This window comes from Coturnix japonica, chromosome 8 (genome assembly GCF_001577835.2).
Source record: "Coturnix japonica isolate 7356 chromosome 8, Coturnix japonica 2.1, whole genome shotgun sequence".
NCBI classification, from domain to species: domain Eukaryota; kingdom Metazoa; phylum Chordata; class Aves; order Galliformes; family Phasianidae; genus Coturnix; species Coturnix japonica.
In genome coordinates, this window is record NC_029523.1 from 26,647,683 (window position 1) to 26,664,509 (window position 16,827).

At 42.4% G+C, this 16,827-nt stretch overlaps 2 protein-coding genes across 5 annotated transcripts in view; both read left to right on the top strand.

Moving 5' to 3' along the window:
- Positions 1-1,291: 1,291 nt before the first annotated feature.
- FPGT (fucose-1-phosphate guanylyltransferase) lies at positions 1,292-5,923 on the top strand. Of its 3 annotated transcripts, XM_015870888.2 has the most exons (5): positions 1,292-1,310; positions 1,407-1,697; positions 1,817-1,984; positions 2,875-2,967; positions 3,852-5,923. In XM_015870888.2, exons 1-5 carry the CDS (start codon positions 1,307-1,309, stop codon positions 5,294-5,296), a joined length of 2,001 nt encoding a protein of 666 aa, XP_015726374.1. In that variant the 5' UTR covers positions 1,292-1,306; the 3' UTR covers positions 5,297-5,923. The 3 variants fall into 3 exon arrangements, with proteins under 3 accessions (XP_015726374.1, XP_015726375.1, XP_015726377.1); XM_015870889.2 differs by lacking the exon at positions 1,292-1,310 and having other exon boundaries at positions 1,558-1,689; XM_015870891.2 differs by lacking the exons at positions 1,292-1,310; positions 1,817-1,984 and having other exon boundaries at positions 1,596-1,689.
- Positions 5,924-10,514: 4,591 nt separating this feature from the next.
- The window catches only part of LOC107317798 (serine/threonine-protein kinase TNNI3K), a 39,745-nt gene continuing 33,432 nt past the window's right edge, over positions 10,515-16,827 (top strand). Inside the window, exons 1-7 of one of the 2 annotated variants that reach the window (XM_032446366.1) lie at positions 10,515-10,719; positions 11,341-11,449; positions 12,690-12,775; positions 13,840-13,937; positions 14,432-14,542; positions 15,870-15,968; positions 16,656-16,794. In XM_032446366.1, the coding sequence (XP_032302257.1) occupies positions 10,518-10,719; positions 11,341-11,449; positions 12,690-12,775; positions 13,840-13,937; positions 14,432-14,542; positions 15,870-15,968; positions 16,656-16,794 (844 nt within the window). In that variant the 5' untranslated portion in view covers positions 10,515-10,517. The remainder of the gene's footprint in view (positions 10,720-11,340; positions 11,450-12,689; positions 12,776-13,839; positions 13,938-14,431; positions 14,543-15,869; positions 15,969-16,655; positions 16,795-16,827) is intronic. The other variant, XM_015870887.2, reaches the window with a different exon arrangement.

A 16,827-nucleotide genomic window follows, 5' to 3' on the forward strand; every position in this document is an offset into this window, starting at 1 on the left:
GCTGCAGCCATTTCTTTCAGTGATGAAATTGCCCTTTTCCTAGAGCTGTCTCGACCTCCCCCAGGCCTGGAGTTACAATTGTTTCTCACTCTGTTACTCTGTGTCAGACCAGCAGCTCGGTGAGATTCTCATGTAGGATTTTCAGCCTGAGAGCCAATGCCTCGATTTGCCAATGGGCAGAGAGGGAGAGAGAAGGAAGGACTCAGGGGAGAAGGAAGGCAGTGGGTGAGGGCTTTCTGTGCAGCCTTCCAGGAGACAAAGATGCATCTACAAAAGCTGAAGGATCTAACAGTGCACAGAGGGCATTAGCTGGGAATATACGAGAACCAACTCTCTTAGGTCTCATTCTCATTAATTGAGGGGTAAATTACACATGTGGAGGACACAGCTTTCCAAACAATTTAGTGACACAATTAGTACAACCATGCCACAGTTCAGGGTGCGAGTAACAGGGCAAAAGGGGAAAGCAGACACAGCAGTGTTCCTTCTGGTTCATCTGCCTCGTTCTCTCTTTTGCACACCTACAGCTCAGAAGTTCAGTTCTTGTTCCGTGAATAAAAGATTAAATAGTAGATTAATCACTGCTTAAATCTGAGAACTGGAAGACGTGTGCTTCAGGAAAGCCTGCAGGATAAGACCAGGGCAGGGCAGCGGGTTGCAGAGAGGCTGATTAAACCTTCAGAGGAGGAAAGGCAAGAAGCCACGGCCAGCTCACAGCATAGGTGCTGTCACAGTGACTTCCCAGTTGTTTATTGACAACTCCTAAAACATGTGCAAAATACTGGGAAGGAGTTTATTTTGAAGTACAGCTCTTAAGTCAAACCCCTTTCATTGCCCTTTGAACACCAGGTAACCTGTTCCCAGCTACAGCAATGCAGAGCCTGCACGATGCTCCCCAGGCACAAGCGCAGGGCTGCCCTGGGAAGCAAGTGGCACCAACAGCAACAGTTCCACAGGGCCGGGGTGCAGCTGGAAATGTCACATCAGGTCAGTGAACAGAATCACAGAATAGCCCGTGTTGGAAGGGACCTCAGGGATCATGAATCTCCAACCCACCTGCCACAGGCAGAGCCACCAACCTCCACGTTTAATGCCCAGAGCTCTCAGAGTAAAAGAGAAGAGCAGAGAGGTGTTTTCAAGAGGCTGCAGGGTGCTCATATAGAGAGAGCAGAGTGTGAGCTGGGCTCAGACTGCGGCCACACTGCGCTGGTGGGGGCTGTGCCTCGGTGACATCCCACACCCAGGACGCGGCAGGGAGGTGTCTGCCATCCTGCCTGTGATCTCCTGTTTACAGATATGACAAACGATGGGTTTGTGGATTTTTTTAAATTAATAATTAATAATTAATAATTCCCGAATTATTTTCGGTAGCTGCATTTCACTTTGTGCTTTTTTCTTTTCCCCAGTTCTTTTCCAGCGACTTTTGCAGGACAAATCCCTGCAGCCTCCACAACAGCCCGACGCTCACGGCCGCACGAAGCAGTTCCGGGCGAAGCGCCGCGACGGACCGAGCCCGGCAGCGCAACCCGGCGCCTCCGCGTCTGCCCCGCCCGGCGCTTCCGGGTCTCGGTGTAGGCGGCGCCCGTCGGTGCTCGGCGGGGCGCGGGGCGATGGCGGCGCTGGGCGGGCGGAGCGCGGCGCGACGGGCGGACACGGGGCGGCGGCTGGAGCGGTTCGCTGCGCTCCGAGGTGGGGCGGTGGGTGCGGGGACGGGCGGCGGGGAGCGGGGCGGGCGCGGGCGGCAGCCGCGGCTCCGTGTCCCCGCGGGGGGCGCGGCCCCGGCCCGGTGCTGAGCGCGTTCCGCCCCGCCGGACAGGCAGAGCCGTGCGGCCCGGAGAGTTCTGGGACCTGGTCGCCATCACCGCCGCCGACGCGGAGCAGGAGCGGGCGTTCCGGCTGCAGCTGGCCGCCAAGCTGCGGGGCGGGGAGCTGCCGCTGGGTGTGCGGTACCACGTCTTCGTGGATCCCCCGGGACCCAAAGTCGGTGCGTGCCCCGCTCGGCCGGTTCTGTGCGGGACGGAGGGCGGTGCGAGCCGTCAGGCTGCGGGGCGTAGGGCTGCTGTGCAGCCGGGGTGATATTAACCTCACCTGGTGCCTCGTCTGTTCCGTCAGGGTATCTGTGCTCACGTAATGCACCCATATAATTGTACTCAGTGAGTCACACCGATGTCGACTTTGTGCGTGACCACTATGACTCCTCTCTTCCAATGGAAAGGCTTCAAAATCCTGTTCAAAAGGTGTCCTTTGCAGTACAAATGTAGGCTCTAATGCTATTACTATTGCAATTATTATTATATTGCAATAATAATAATAATAATATTGCAATTTCTGGCATGTAGAAGGTAAGCAGCCTCAGTAGGCCATCTGCAATATAAGGCATTAGGCACAGATTAACTTACAGAAATCTTGCTGGTTTAGAAGCACATGAGAATATCAGAAGTGTTACATTTTTCCTTCTGGAAGTTTGAAGTCAGAAATGAACTTGTGAGATACTTCCTACAGGAGCTGTCGCTCAGGGCTGAGCTGGGCCAGCTGGGATGTGTTGGATGGTGAGGCTGCTCTGAGGAGGACCAGACCTGCCCAGCCGAGGTGTCCTTTGCTTTGACTGACTGTGCATCCTCCCTGCATGGTTCTGTCAGCTGCAGTGCACTCAAAGGGCTGTTCTGGAGGAGCTGGTTGAGGAAATTTCACATAGACATCAGTGCATGTTTCAAACAACAAGAACAAAACTTTACCTTTAAAAAATAAGTGACAGCTCAATTTCTACAGCAGAAAATAACAACATTTAATAAACACCACCAGATCTCAGCATGCTTCCCATTTCAGTGCGTGTATTATTGGAGCTCTTTATAAAAAATATTCTTTTTACTATAGGAAATGGTGGATCAACACTTCATGTTCTTCAGTGCCTGCAAAATCTCTACGGTGATAAATGGACTTCTTTTATCGTGCTACTCATTCATTCTGGTAAGTTCTGTTTTACATTTCACACTTTAAAATGTTACCTTTAAAAATCAAGCAAACAAAAAAAAACCGCTGTTGATATGTAAGGAATTAGAATTCTGAAATACAGTTCTCTTAGAAAAGTAATCTCAGATGGAGCTGAAGTGGTCATTCGAATTTCCACGGGAACTTCTGGAGATGTAACTGTCACTTAAGCATTTCAGCTCTTCAGTTCTTTGATCAGTGAGAATATCAGAATTAAACTTCTGCCTTGAAATGCCCATTTAAGCCGTCTCGTCCTCCCTGTAGGCTGCACAGGGGACCGAGGGAACTTATAAATAGGGAACAAATGTTTGCTGCCTTACCAAGATTGGCAAAACCCTTCCGAAAGCTGTAGCTGGGAAACTATCCACTTTGCAGAGAAGAAAGAAACCAGGTCATAGAATCCTGGAGTGTCTTGGGTTGGAAGGGACCTTAGAGATCATCTAGTTCCACCTCCCCCCTGCTGTGGGCAGGGCTGCCATTCACTAAATATGAGGTCACATTACCAAACTGCTGCTTGTTTGACTCATCTCTCACTGAGAATCGCTTTGCAATGTTTTCTCATTCTCCCTTAGCTTTCAAAAAAGAGTCAATTGTTGTCTATATTTATAGACAAGTTGTTTGTATTCCAGCCCTGAATCAAGCTAAAGATACTGAAATCAACCACAGGTTTAATAAAAGCTATCTGAGGTGTTCTGAAAAGCCGACATTAGGTCAGATCTGTCTCAAGAAATATTTGAAGGCATATGATAACATTTTTTTAAATCTGACTGTTTTGAGGAATGGAAGGCATAGGACCAACTGCGCAGCCTTGTGGGCTCTAAGGAAGTGTACTCTGTATAATTTAAGATGTCTTTTTCTTCAAGGTGGTTACAGTCAGCGTTTACCAAATGCAAGTGCACTGGGCAAGATTTTCACAGCCTTGCCTTTCGGCGATCCTGTTTACCAGATGCTGGAGCTGAAGCTTGCCATGTACATTGATTTCCCCAGTCACATGAAACCAGGAATTCTCATTACTTGTTCAGATGACATAGAGCTTTACAGCACTACAGAAACAATCATGTTTGATAAGCCTGGTTTTACTGCGTTAGCTCACCCCTCAGATTTGACAGTCGGGACCACACATGGAGTGTTTGTTTTAGATCCATCCAGTTTCTCAGGAAAAGGAGGACTTGAATACACGTCTTGCCGTCGTTTCTTGCACAAACCAGATGTCGAGACCATGCGCCGGTGTGGTGCAGTCTGTGTAAGAAGGAGTTCTTCCCAGCTGGATTCCTTTGCAGACTACAGTGACTTGGAAGAGGACTCAGAGTGTGTGTATACAGACAGTATATTTTACATTGACTGTAGCACTGCAAAACAGTTACTGACATTCTATAAGCAAATTGATACCCTATGCTGTGAAATAGATGCATATGGTGACTTCCTGCAGGCCCTGGGATGTGGAGCCACTCAAGATTACAGAAAAAATACAAGTGATGTCACAAAAGAGGAATCACAGTTAGCAGAAGTACGGCAGAAGCTCTGCTCTCTTCTGAAAGGAACTTCACTTAATGTCATAGTCTTAAACAACTCTAAGTTCTATCACATTGGAACTACTCAAGAGTATTTGTTTCATTTTACATCTGATAGCAAACTGAAATTTGAGCTTAACTTACTGCCTGAGACTTTTAGCGTCTCTTCTGACAAAGATGAGACCATGGGTGGATCAGCAAGTGTCATTCAAAGCATACTTGAGCCCGGGTGCTTTGTAGGACCTGGATCCGTTATTGAATACTCTAGAATTGGACCTGGAGTCTTGGTAGGTGAGAACTGCATTATTAGTGGATCCTGCATAAATTTGGATGCAGACATACCTTCAAACTGTTTTCTGAGTTCATTAAGTGTAAAAATTGATGATCAGGTAAAGTATGTAAGTATGGTGTTTAGTGTAGAAGATGACCTGAAAAAGAATGTAGAATTGCTGTCAGATACAAATTCACTGCGGTTTTTTGGAGTCAGCCTACGAGAATGCTTGGACCTCTGGGGTGTGCAGCTTTCAAACCAGCTCTTCTCTGGTGATAGCTCACGGTTTGGGTTGTGGACTGCAAGGATTTTTCCTGTTTGTTCCAGCTTAAGTGAGTCGGTTAGAATGTCACTGAGCATGTTAAATTCTGTGCAGCGTGTGTCAGCTTTTACACTGAATGGCTTTAAGCTCCTGTCTGTTGAGGAAATGCTTGCCTACAAAGATGTAGAAGACATGCTGAAATTTAGAAATCAAATTCATGATGAAATCTGTCTACAAAGACAAAAAGAGAAATGTGATTTGTAGGACTGGTGCTTGAACAAATGTCCTGTCTTTAATTTGTCTGCAATTTGTGGGTGATTTATCACTTGCCAGTTTGTAGTAATTGTAAGCAAAATGTACAACGGATCTTTTCAGTTCCTTCTAAGCAAAAGCATAAAGAAGTAGTACACTCCTGGTCATAGTTTTAGACTGCCATGTTTGGCACATGGGTCAGCAGGCCAGTGCTCCATCGAGATCACAAGAAAGTAAAAGATATTAGTGTATTTCTCCTCGGAATTCCTTCTGTGGAGTTCTGCTGTCCTGCTTGAGTGTGCTGGACCAGCTGCAGGCTGGACAGGTAGGAGGTGGCTGCTTTCACTCACAGTCCTGCACCAGGATCTGGTACAGATCTGAGATGTGCTCGCAGTTATTTTCATAGTGGAGCAGGTATAGATTTGATTCACTAAATAAGGAACATTAAACTGCTTTCAGTTTTTATGCTACTCTGTGTTTCCCTTTTACAATAAATATTGTCTAGAATTCTAGAGGTCAGATTTTGGTTGGTGTTGGCCATCAGCAATGACAGCAGTCTGAATGAATTTATTCCACAGATATCAAAATATCTGGGTTCATGTTGTTTTTCATTTTTTAAATAAAATCAAGTTTCTTGCATAATATGTGTGTATGGGAAATCACAGCTTGAATCACTGATTAATCAGCTGAGGCAAGTGTTGGGTCAGCTGTGGGAGCACAGGTGAGAGTAATTTAGCTGTGCTCCTGGAAGGGGTGCACTTTGACTCCACCTCCTCTGAGTCCTTATTTAAGGGCTGACCACCACTGAGGCAGCATCTCTTGGAGATTGCTTCCCAGTGGAGGCTGCGGCAGCTGTCTGGTCAAGGCATCAACATTGGTGAGTTTTCTTTACTAGAAACCTTTGACTGTTTATCACCATTTTGGTCAATGTCTTTATATTAGCTACCTTTACACCATCTTTACAATGTGAAAACCTTAAAATCAAATTTTGATACAGAGTCCCGTTAATAATTTTTCTGTATGTTTTTGTATGTGTCCATGTTCTGTAATTTCATTACTTGTAAGCACTTCTGTGTATGAGCTTCCACTTGTTTCCAGTGAGCCACAGGAACTGCTTATGTTCTCATTTAACATCTGATGTACCCATAACCTTTTCTTACTATCAATAAAATAGTGGTAATTTGCAGAAAGTAGTGGAAATGTTTTACCAAATAGAGAAAGTGGACTGTGCGTTGAGAGTGGTGGTGCATGGCAGTGCTCTCGTTAAGTACCCTGACAGGGGGAGGTAAAGCTGTGCGTTCACCAACCAGACCTTTGCTGTGTTACTGCAGCATGCACAGCTTGGTGACTTTGGGCACTGGGTGAGCAGTTCAGCAGGCAGAGAAAGCACAGGAGCTGCAGAATGCAGAAGGATATAGGATATTCACATCCTATAAAGGATGCAATGTCATTTTTGAGTTAATCACTGTTTGTGTTGAGAGAGAGAGAGGAAATAACAGACAAGCCAGTGTTTCTGTCAATTCTTCATGACACATTTGAAACATTATCTGCTGCATTTCTTTAGGCAAGAAATAATTGTTTGCTTTATGTATTACAGATACTTAACTAGTGTGTGTGTTTTAGCTATAACAAATTTGTGTCCTTAAAGCAAGGACTCCTATAATGTGATGACACCTTATTAAAGGACTTCAAACCAGGCAGTTCCCGTCTGTAATAATCGAAGTTTGATGACAGAGCATTTTACTTATATTGAACTTTATAAAGTTTCACTTCTTTCTCACAGTTCAACTGCTAAAGCAAGTGACAAGTTCTCATTCAACCAGCTGGAATCATCCCATGGCAGTCGAAAGACTTGTCCAAGGCCACACAGTAACATTTAACAGACAGGTAATTGCTGTTCTGGTCTTTCTGGTTTCTAATATCAGATTCTGAGAACAAGATTGCTGTGGCATCTTGCTTGTGATCTTCCTGTGCTCTGAACAATAAAGGTTGCAATGCTGAAAGTGACGGATAGGACTTCCTAAGAACAGGAGGCACCTGTTGAAACTTGGAGCTTGATTTTGATAAGGGCTCACTGAGTTTCCTAGGTGGGTGCAGAATTTGTGTGGGCCTCCAGATCCTGCTTGTCTCCATCCATCCTGAAGTGCAACTCTGACCGATATGGTCTCAAAGAAGACGAGTGTTGAATGATTTTATTCATGTCAGCTTTCGTTATTTAATTAGTTTTGCTCTGTTGTGTAATAATAGGGCTCATAATGAACATGATCTTAATAATGTCACTGACTGCTTTGAGAGCATGTAATAGTGGACAGAGATTTAGCGGTACTGTATGTATTACATTATGGAAATTGGGTGCGGAGATTTAGTTGAGTAACCTTTTAGGCTGGGAATTGAAATGTGAGCAATTGGGCACTACAAAAAATAAATAAATAAATGCAGGGAAGGGCAGCTGAAATTAGTTTAAGGAGGGGAAGGGGTAAGAGGAGCTAAGAGATATCCGTGCCAGAAGGATTTGGGGAACCAAGGTAAGAAAGTTCCATCTTTTGGATCTCCCTGGCTTGGATAAGGAGTTTGTGCTGCTCAGCATTTCCAGCTTCATGTTCCTAAATCTGATGCAACAAATTCCTTTTTTCCTTTCTGCGCATGTGGAAGATTAATCCCAGTGCAAATGCCACTGTAGTACTGCGATAACCAAAATAGCAGTGCTGTGCTTCTGTACACTTCCTCTAATCCACTGCCACACAAGAGATGTTGTGAGCACCTGCTTTGTTATGTGGGCTATAGGCTTCCTACTGCTTTACTTTTATAATGATATATTTTAATGCCCTGCTCACATGACATACCCAAGTGTTACTAAAAATTGTATAGCTTAATATTCTGTAATTACATCTGAATACTCACTGAGAAAACACTGCTCTCAACATTTCAGTGCTGCTTGGATAGACGTTAATTAGAAATGGTCTAATCCAGGAGTCAGTGTAGTTCTCTCTGGTGTCTGTTTGTAAACAAGCTGGGCTGCTATTAATTTTTCCCCTGAATTCAGGTATTCTGAAATTGCTTCACAGAGCCAGCAGTGGGATTCACACCCCTCTGTTCCCAGCATTGTGGTGTGGGTGAAGTTGCGGATGTGTTGGCTTGGTTCCTCGCTGCCTCCCTGGGTGCAGATATGGATGGGTTGGGAGGGCAGCAGGGCTGCAACAGCTCCGTCCTTACTCTGCCATCCTGCAGCCTGCACAGGGAGGGGTGGTGAGGGCACAATGTAGAACTGTGAATGCTTGCGTGTTGAATATGAGGAAAAAGGCGGCCTTTGAGCCCTGAGGAGGTGAGGGAACCGTGTAGCAGCTGCAGCAGGAGCTGTGGGACCTGGCAGAGCAGGGTTCATGCAGCCCCTGGACAACCTCCAAGCACTTCTTCATCACCTGTGCTCTCAGAGTAGTTCTAGAACAGGCAGATATATTTTGGTTTTTTGAACAGTCAAAGGGAAAAACCCTAAAGGTCAGATCACAAAATGCTCGGAATGCTCCATGTGTCACCAAGTTCCCATCCCAGGAGGTGGAGGGAGGCTCATGGCCAAGTGTCCTGCAGGCCCATGGGCTGGGAGGTGGCTGAAAGTTTGCTCCTGGACTGCAGCTGCTCTCAGGAGAATGAAGAAAAGCAGCACTAAGTTGACAAAAGCAGAGGCAGAGCAGCTACCCATAGGGTGCCGTTTTTACAGCTCTCCTCGTTGCTTGGCAACTGGATGTGGAGGATCAGTTCAGAGGCTGGTGCATTTTGCAAATATTTGGTCACATATCATAGGGCATCTTGTCAGCAGTTCAAAGTCTTCCAGAATATGTCCTTGGTTTTATGTGTAAATCAGTGCAAACAAATGGATGAGCTCAAGATGTGCCAGGAGCTATCATGGGAGTTCAGGTTTGTTTGTGGTGGGATGCAGCTTGCTGAGGATTTGATGTCTCTGTATTCTATTTACATATCTTGTTGCCTGAAATCCTCAACTGAGAAGATTAAACAGAACAACTGTCAAGGTCAACCAGCAAACTTTAAATATATATGTGTACATGTACATATCAACATATACATAAAATTAGTTTAAAAAGTAATAAAAGAAAAAAGACACACAGAAAAGAGCATAAATCCCAAAATGGGATGGGAAAATGAGTTTGAAGTCTTCCTGTTTGAAGGGAAGAGGATACAAAAGGGGCAGACAGCAGATCTGTGCTAACCAGATTAAAGGAGGTTCTGATTATTTGAGTGGAAGGCAGAGTTATTTTGCTATTGACCAATTTTCTTGCATGTCTCTTAAGCAGAGACTCTTAGAGGAATCATCCATGCTCATAACATCAGTTTATTAAGAAATTGTTTCTTTGCTCAGATGTGTAATCACAAAGCCCAGTAGCCCACTTTGGTCTCTTCAGCCTTCAATCTACCTGAACCAAGGGGCTTTTTACACTTTATTGTGGTTCTGGGTCCTGACTAAAACGCTAACAGGGAGTTCAGCTCGCTCAGGTCAATTCAGATCTTGGCCCTCCACTGATTTCTGCACAGTCTGCTTTGAATGTGAGCAAAGCAGCTCAAATACCTTGTTTTGGGGGAAACTCCAGCTGTTGCAGGGCCAGAGCATAATGAAGAGCCTCCCTCATTAGCAGCGAGTCTGCATGGGTGATGGGCCTGCTTTGTCCAGGTCATTCTTAGCAGCCTGGTGAACGTGTTGGCTTGCTGAGCTGCAGCTCTGTGGCTGTGAAGGGGCAGAAGCTTTGTGGTAATTTTCTGCATGAGGACAGAAAAATACAAAGCATAATGAATTCCCATCAGCAAACTCAGTTCCAGTTTAAGGTGGCGAGATGTCCTCAATGTAGCAACATATGCAAATGCTACCAAAGGAGAAGTCAGTACTGTCCAGTATGATACAATGTGTACGTTATCGTTAATATTCTCAGATGCTCCAAAACCATCCTGTGTGCTACAACTGGTGTTACCTTTATCAGCTGAGTTTTCGCTGGCATCTTCAGACCAAGGACCCTCAGCTCTCCTTGCAGATCCTGGAAGGCTGTTTGGGTTTCAGCCTCATTAATGCCTTTCTCTATTCAAAATTGGTAACCAGCTGCCAAATTGCCTCCCCTCCACCAGTTTTACATCTGCAACAGATGAGAGCAAACATTTCTATTGAAACAGACGGTAGATTTTTAAAGAAGCTGACTAGGTACCTGTATTATTTTTTCATACTCGGCAGCACATGCTGTTGTGCTCCGTGTCATTGTTGCATGACATTCCATTTGGCACAGGGTTTATTTTTAGCCAGAGGCTATCAGTGCTTTTCAGTGGGGCCGTCACTGCTCTTGAACGAGGAATCATTACTGCAAGAACTTTGCTGAAACAAAGAAGATCTATTGAACAAATGGGAAATTACAAATCTAGACCAACCCAAACTTGCACTGGTAATTAACATTGTTGTGATTTTTTTTTTTAAGCTAAGCGAGCCATATCTCCATCTGCAAGAAGCAAATGATGTTTTGGATAATAACTCATAGCAAATTTACCCTTGAATTCAAGGGTAAGGTATTGTATTGTTCTTAGCTTACAATAATAACAGCTTAGTCCATGTCTGTCTGTAAAAGACAAAACAATAATAAATTAAGTTTATTGCACTGTCGTGTAAGGTCATATGAGCTTCTATTATTGTGTTAACTCATACTTCATTAGAAAAACCTTAAAACTTGTGAACTTTCTATGCTGTGTATATATGCTAAGATACAGGAAATAAGAACTAACAAATGAAACCTATGGTTGAAGTTCTCTCTTGTTTAGATTGAAAATACTCCTGACAAGAATTCATACGTATTAGCCATCTACAAAATCAGTATACATGTGTCTGTGTTGGCTGCAGCAAGAATGGATTAATGGCTGTAACATTTTAATTAAGCTTTCATGTTTCAGTAGAAAAATGCAGGAATAGCATATAATTCTGTTTAGAAATTTAGCGCTTTGTTAGCGGGACAGTGTTGTTTGAGTCCCTGTTTTCCATATGTTTTGAAATGTTTCTGTTTTGTTGCTGACAGATGAATGGAAGAAGAAAGTCAGTGAATCATATGCTATAATCATTGAGCGATTAGAAGATGACCTGCAAATCAAAGACAAGGAGCTGGCAGAACTGAAGCACGTTTTTAGGTAAATTGCTCAGGAAATCTGCTTACAAAACCTATTAGGCAGTATGTTCAGCTTCAAATGTTTTCCTACAGAAGGAATTTCTCACGTGTGGGATGCCTGTTCTTTAATGTCTATTTTTGGGAATATGTGGATAAGAGTCCCACAGCACAGTACTATAATTAGTGGCTATTAATTACTAATGCCAATATTTTAGAGCAAACATTTATATTCTTTTGCAAACAAATTAGCTTTAATGGCACATCTAAGTTGTAGGTTCCAAAATAATAAATTTTAAAGGAACACACAGACAGATCATCTTTAAAATTGAATTTCAAATCCCTACCTGCAGACACTTTCTCAGGACGGCACATGCCAACAGCTGTGTTCCCCAGCCAGGTTGCACTCTTACATATTCACCATCCAAAAAGCTCATGGAATCGTAGACCTTAAAGGTCATGAAGTCCAACCACAACCCAACCATACTAACCTAACTCTTAAGTGAATTTAAGGAAATGAGTAGTTAAATAATGTCAGACATCAAAGCTACTTGAAAAGAAAGATGGAAACTTCTTAAAATAAATCACAAATTTCAAAAAGGCAACGTGAAATGTCAATACATTCAATGCTAAAGACGGCATATCATTTTTAAGAAAGTTAGAACTATGTATATAAGGTTTTAAAAGGCAATGACCAGGACTGTATGTGCTCTCACATACGTGTATTGACGTAGTTATTTTATTGTGTTTCTTCAACATGTTTTCAGAAAAAGACATACTTTCTGAAGACCCTCTGGGTATTCCTTTGACTTACCTTAATTGCCACCAGTTCTGTGCTTATGTCATGTTCATCAGTGTAGAATGAATACTTGTTTGTATTTTTTAATTCTTATTTTTATGTCAATGAGCACACTGCCTTCTTTTATTATAAAAAGTCTTACCTATAAGAAGTGTCTTTCTGCTCTTTCTTTCCCTCTGATTTATCAGAATTTAGAAGGGATGCACTGTTTAGCAGGATGGTACTGGTACCAGTGTGTTCAGAGAGTAATGCAAGGTAGGTTCAGATTTAATTTACTGAAAGATAAGTCTGGATTCTCACTTGCTGTCAATGAAGCATTTCTAGGTTTACAGAGTGCAGATTGAGTCTAAATTTAGCCCCATGTTTGCAAAAGCTTCAACTGAGGTTTCTCTTTTAAATGTTTTCCAAATGAAATAAACTCTACTAAAGGATGAAAACAGTAACCCTCTGTAAAATCTTTCTTCAGCTCTGATGAAGCCTTCTGCAAAGTCAATCTAAATTACCGCACAGATAATGGGCTCTCTCTTCTTCATTTATGCTGCATATGTGAGGGTAGGTATTTTAAGTATCTTATTTACACGGTTAGTATTTGTCTCTAATGACTGTCAGGGGGATTATGTTTTCAGTTTCTTAGTTGTGTCCTCACTGGCACTTGGATAATTATCTGTATTACCCTCAATTCTGTTTGCCAAGGAGACTGAAGTAACTTATGCTGAACCTTATTATGACTGATTCATTGGTCCGAGAGAAGCTGTGGATGATAATTTGTCATGTTTTATTACAAATGTTCAATTAATTCATCTTACTTGCAATACGCATTAGTTCATTACTCTTTACTTGTTATGTAGTACTTTTATACAATTATGTTTTTTGTACATGCTACAGATTTCAGGACACGGAGCCAGTTTGAATATGCTTGCCATCCATAAAGCATCCATTTTTCTAGTACAGTGAAAACACCTGTGTTGTATATCACAGTAGTTAAAAGAGTGTAAAGTAAGAAAGTAGGAGATAATACAAGAATGGTGGTATAATAAATAGCCAAAGGTTATCTATAGGAGAAACTCATCAATTCTGAGGCCTTCAGTCTAGATGGAAAATGCTGCGGCTTGCCATGATTATTCAGAAGGAGGTATATTTTTGAGGTCATCACCGTATCAGAAAGATAGAAATGAAGTTACTTGCCCATGCCAATGGTCATCAGCATCCCTTAAAACTGCTGTCCCTGTAATAATGTTGTAGACAGAGGGAGAGCAATGCTTCATTTCTGAATGGACAGAGTAGTTCTGTGGCTGAGAAACCAGAGCTCCAGGAAGCATCTGTTAATCTATGCAGTTCTTTGCAGCATAGTCTGGATGTTAAAAGAGGGTTCAGCTTATTTAGAAGTGTGGCTCTCCTTAACCAATCCTTGTTGGATTATGAATAGTATGGCTGTACATGGCCAGGTCTGCTTCTGTCAGTGGGTAAAGCAGTGGTACCTAATTTGATTCTGAGGGTGCAATATTTCATGAACATATTTCTTTCTATTTTCAAACTCACACTTTTATTCCTGTGCGTGGCTTTTTTTGTTGTGGTGTGTGTGTAAATGATTCTTATTTCCAACTTTCATTTTAAAGGTAATAAATCGCATATAAGAACTCTTATGCTAAAAGGACTGCGCCCATCCAGATTAACAAGAAATGGATTTACTGCTCTGCACTTGGCAGCTTATAGGGTAAATTATTTTGCATGAAAGTGATGACAGGGAATCAGAAGGGATTAGCTTTAGTTGTCTGCACTCTTCAGCTGAACTCTCTAGTTGCTGCTTTTAGTGAAAATATCAATTTTACATTTACAGTGTGCAGGAAAACTACCTACAAAGAGTACATGCATGGGAAATCAACATATGCTTTTTCATTGTCATCCATGAGGATATGGTGTTGCTTTACAAGTATTGATTGAATTATGCAGTGCATCCTGGGATAGAGGAGCTCTCTCTTTATTGCTGTTGCTGTAATTTGTGCAAAGAAGACACTGAATTCCCAGTGTAGCAATGTTCTAGCTATTGCCAAGAGCATTAGGAGTGGAAAGAAAGATGTGAGCAGCAGCATTTGGAATTTTGTCTGAGTCTAGGAGGAAAGACAGCCTCCTATTTATTTTCAGTATTTGGGATGGGCCAGCTTTGTTTGTTACTGCAGAAATAAGACACTTGATATGCACACCCCATAGGACAACACAGAACTCATAACAGCACTGCTGCATGGCGGAGCCGACATTCAGCAGGTTGGATACGGAGCTCTGACAGCACTTCACATTGCCACCATAGCTGGGCATCATCAGGTGAGTTTCTCCTTTTCCCTATGGGAAATGAAAAGGGAACACAGCATCTGTGGCTACCCTTTAGCAAAAGCAAACCTGAGTAGATCGTTATGTTTCAGGAGGTCATTACCTGAATCTCTTCTTATGTATTTCATCAGTGGCCTGCTTCATCTGAATGGACCAGCTAAGGAAGATATAAAAGCTTATTGTAGTCTCTCATCTGCCCTCATGTCTTACATGATAGTGCAAATGTATTGGCAGTCACATGGAGGAAAAAAAAAAGCATTTCAATTTAAACTATGTAAAGAAATAATCTCTGAACACTAATGTTGCTTAGTAACAGGCTCTAGTCATCTGAGTTCTGGTGAATGACATGGATTTAACTGACTGGTTGAACTGCTGCATGTATGGAATGAGTCAATAGTCTTAACTTAGACAGCAGTTGAGAGAATTGTGCATTATCATAGATGGGATTAATTGGCATCATCAGAGGAAATCTCAGTGGCAGGTACAGGAGTGAAGAGCACAGCACCAAGAGGCTGTTTCCCCTTCTTTGTGACTTCTGCAGATTGCCAGGGAAGTGTTTCCCTGCAGATGCCTCACAGTCATCTGCACCTTTCATCATCATTAGAAAATTTCAAGTTTGATCAGAATGACATGTAGAACTGCCCACATAACCCAGCTGCCAGCACTTAGTGTGCATAGGCTCCTTTGTGCCTCAAAGAAACAAAAAAAAAACCAACACATTGGCAGTTCTGTAGGCTTCAGTAAATAATCCAAAGCAGCTTCATTCAGGTTGTGTTCTGCAAGTTATTCAGATAGTCCATTTTGGTAATTACTGGCTGCTCGTGACAGCATTGGCCTCCTGAAAGTCTGTACCAAGTGCTAATTTGAAAGAAAACACAGTTATTAAATTTTAGAACACAAATAAATCTGTACACAATCAGTAAATTATGCTGAGGATTTACCTACACAGATTTACTTTTAAAAGGATTTGTATTATGTTTTACTTACTTAGGAGAACTCTGATGCTTTTACTGCTCTTTGTTCAGGACGATTAAAAGAAAATTAAAGGACGGACTCATTTCTATGGCTTCTATGCTGCAAATCAGGCTTTTTACTGGCAAACACGTTTTCAGCCTGATTTATAAAGCATCAGTGACATTCAGTGTTCAGTTTATTTAAGTTTGTCACTTTTACATGTTGTACTTAGTTCTTTGCTGTTTAGGTTGCTTAGGGCATTTTGTTTCTTTTAAACTGGTGATGTAATGTTTTGAAATCTTGTTTTACTGGATGACTCCACATGTATAGTGCTTCTAAATGGAGTTTTCTCTTTGCATTCTTCCAGGCTGTTGATATTCTTTTGCAGCATGGGGCTTATGTGAATGTTCAGGATGCAGTTTTCTTCACCCCGTTGCACATTGCTGCATATTATGGCCATGAACAGGTAACACGGTGGGAAGATTTCAGAAAGACAGAAGGTGGAACATTCCAGGCAACTGTAGGTCTGTTGTTACATATCCGAATTACAGTTCTGGGGGAACTACTGTGAAAAGCTTTCATATACTGAAGTCAGTCTCTGGTTGCCCTGTTGTCTGAATTTTAACAGGAAATATCTGTATTCAATCCTCTATGCTGGACCTTCTTCTTTCATATGTAAGCACCTCACCACCCAGGCACATTAAGAAACACCTTGTGTGTTGGTCTGAGAGGTTGCTTTCCTTATTTGCCATGAACCACTCAGCACCAATCATTGCAGTCCTGTGAGATGATGTGAAGAGCACATCCAGTGCTTTTGTGGTCACAAAGGAAGCTTCTGAACAGTTCTGTCCAGTACATCCAGGACACTTTATTATGCTGACTGGTCATTTAAACAAATGCAGGCCTTGTGTCCAGCTGTTTACCACACATCCCATCTGAGATAAGGAATATCTCTGTGAGCATTTTAGTATTTTCATAGATGTATAACTTAAACGTAAGTTTTCTATTGGATCTCCTCTCCCCATTTCAACTTTAAGGAGGTGTGCACATAAAGTATTACCCAGTGCAATGTTCTATCTGATTTTGTAAAAAAAAAAAAAAAAAGAACAAGATTTTCATGTGATATTTTAATCAATGTTGATGAACCACTTAGGTTACTCATCTCCTGCTGAAGTTTGGAGCTGATGTGAATGCAAGTGGAGAAGTTGGAGACAGGCCTCTCCACTTGGCTTCTGCCAAAGGCTTTCTCAATATTACAAAGCTGCTGATGGAAGAAGGAAGCAAAGTTGATGGTAAGAAAAAGTATTTTAAAAAATCAACTTTCA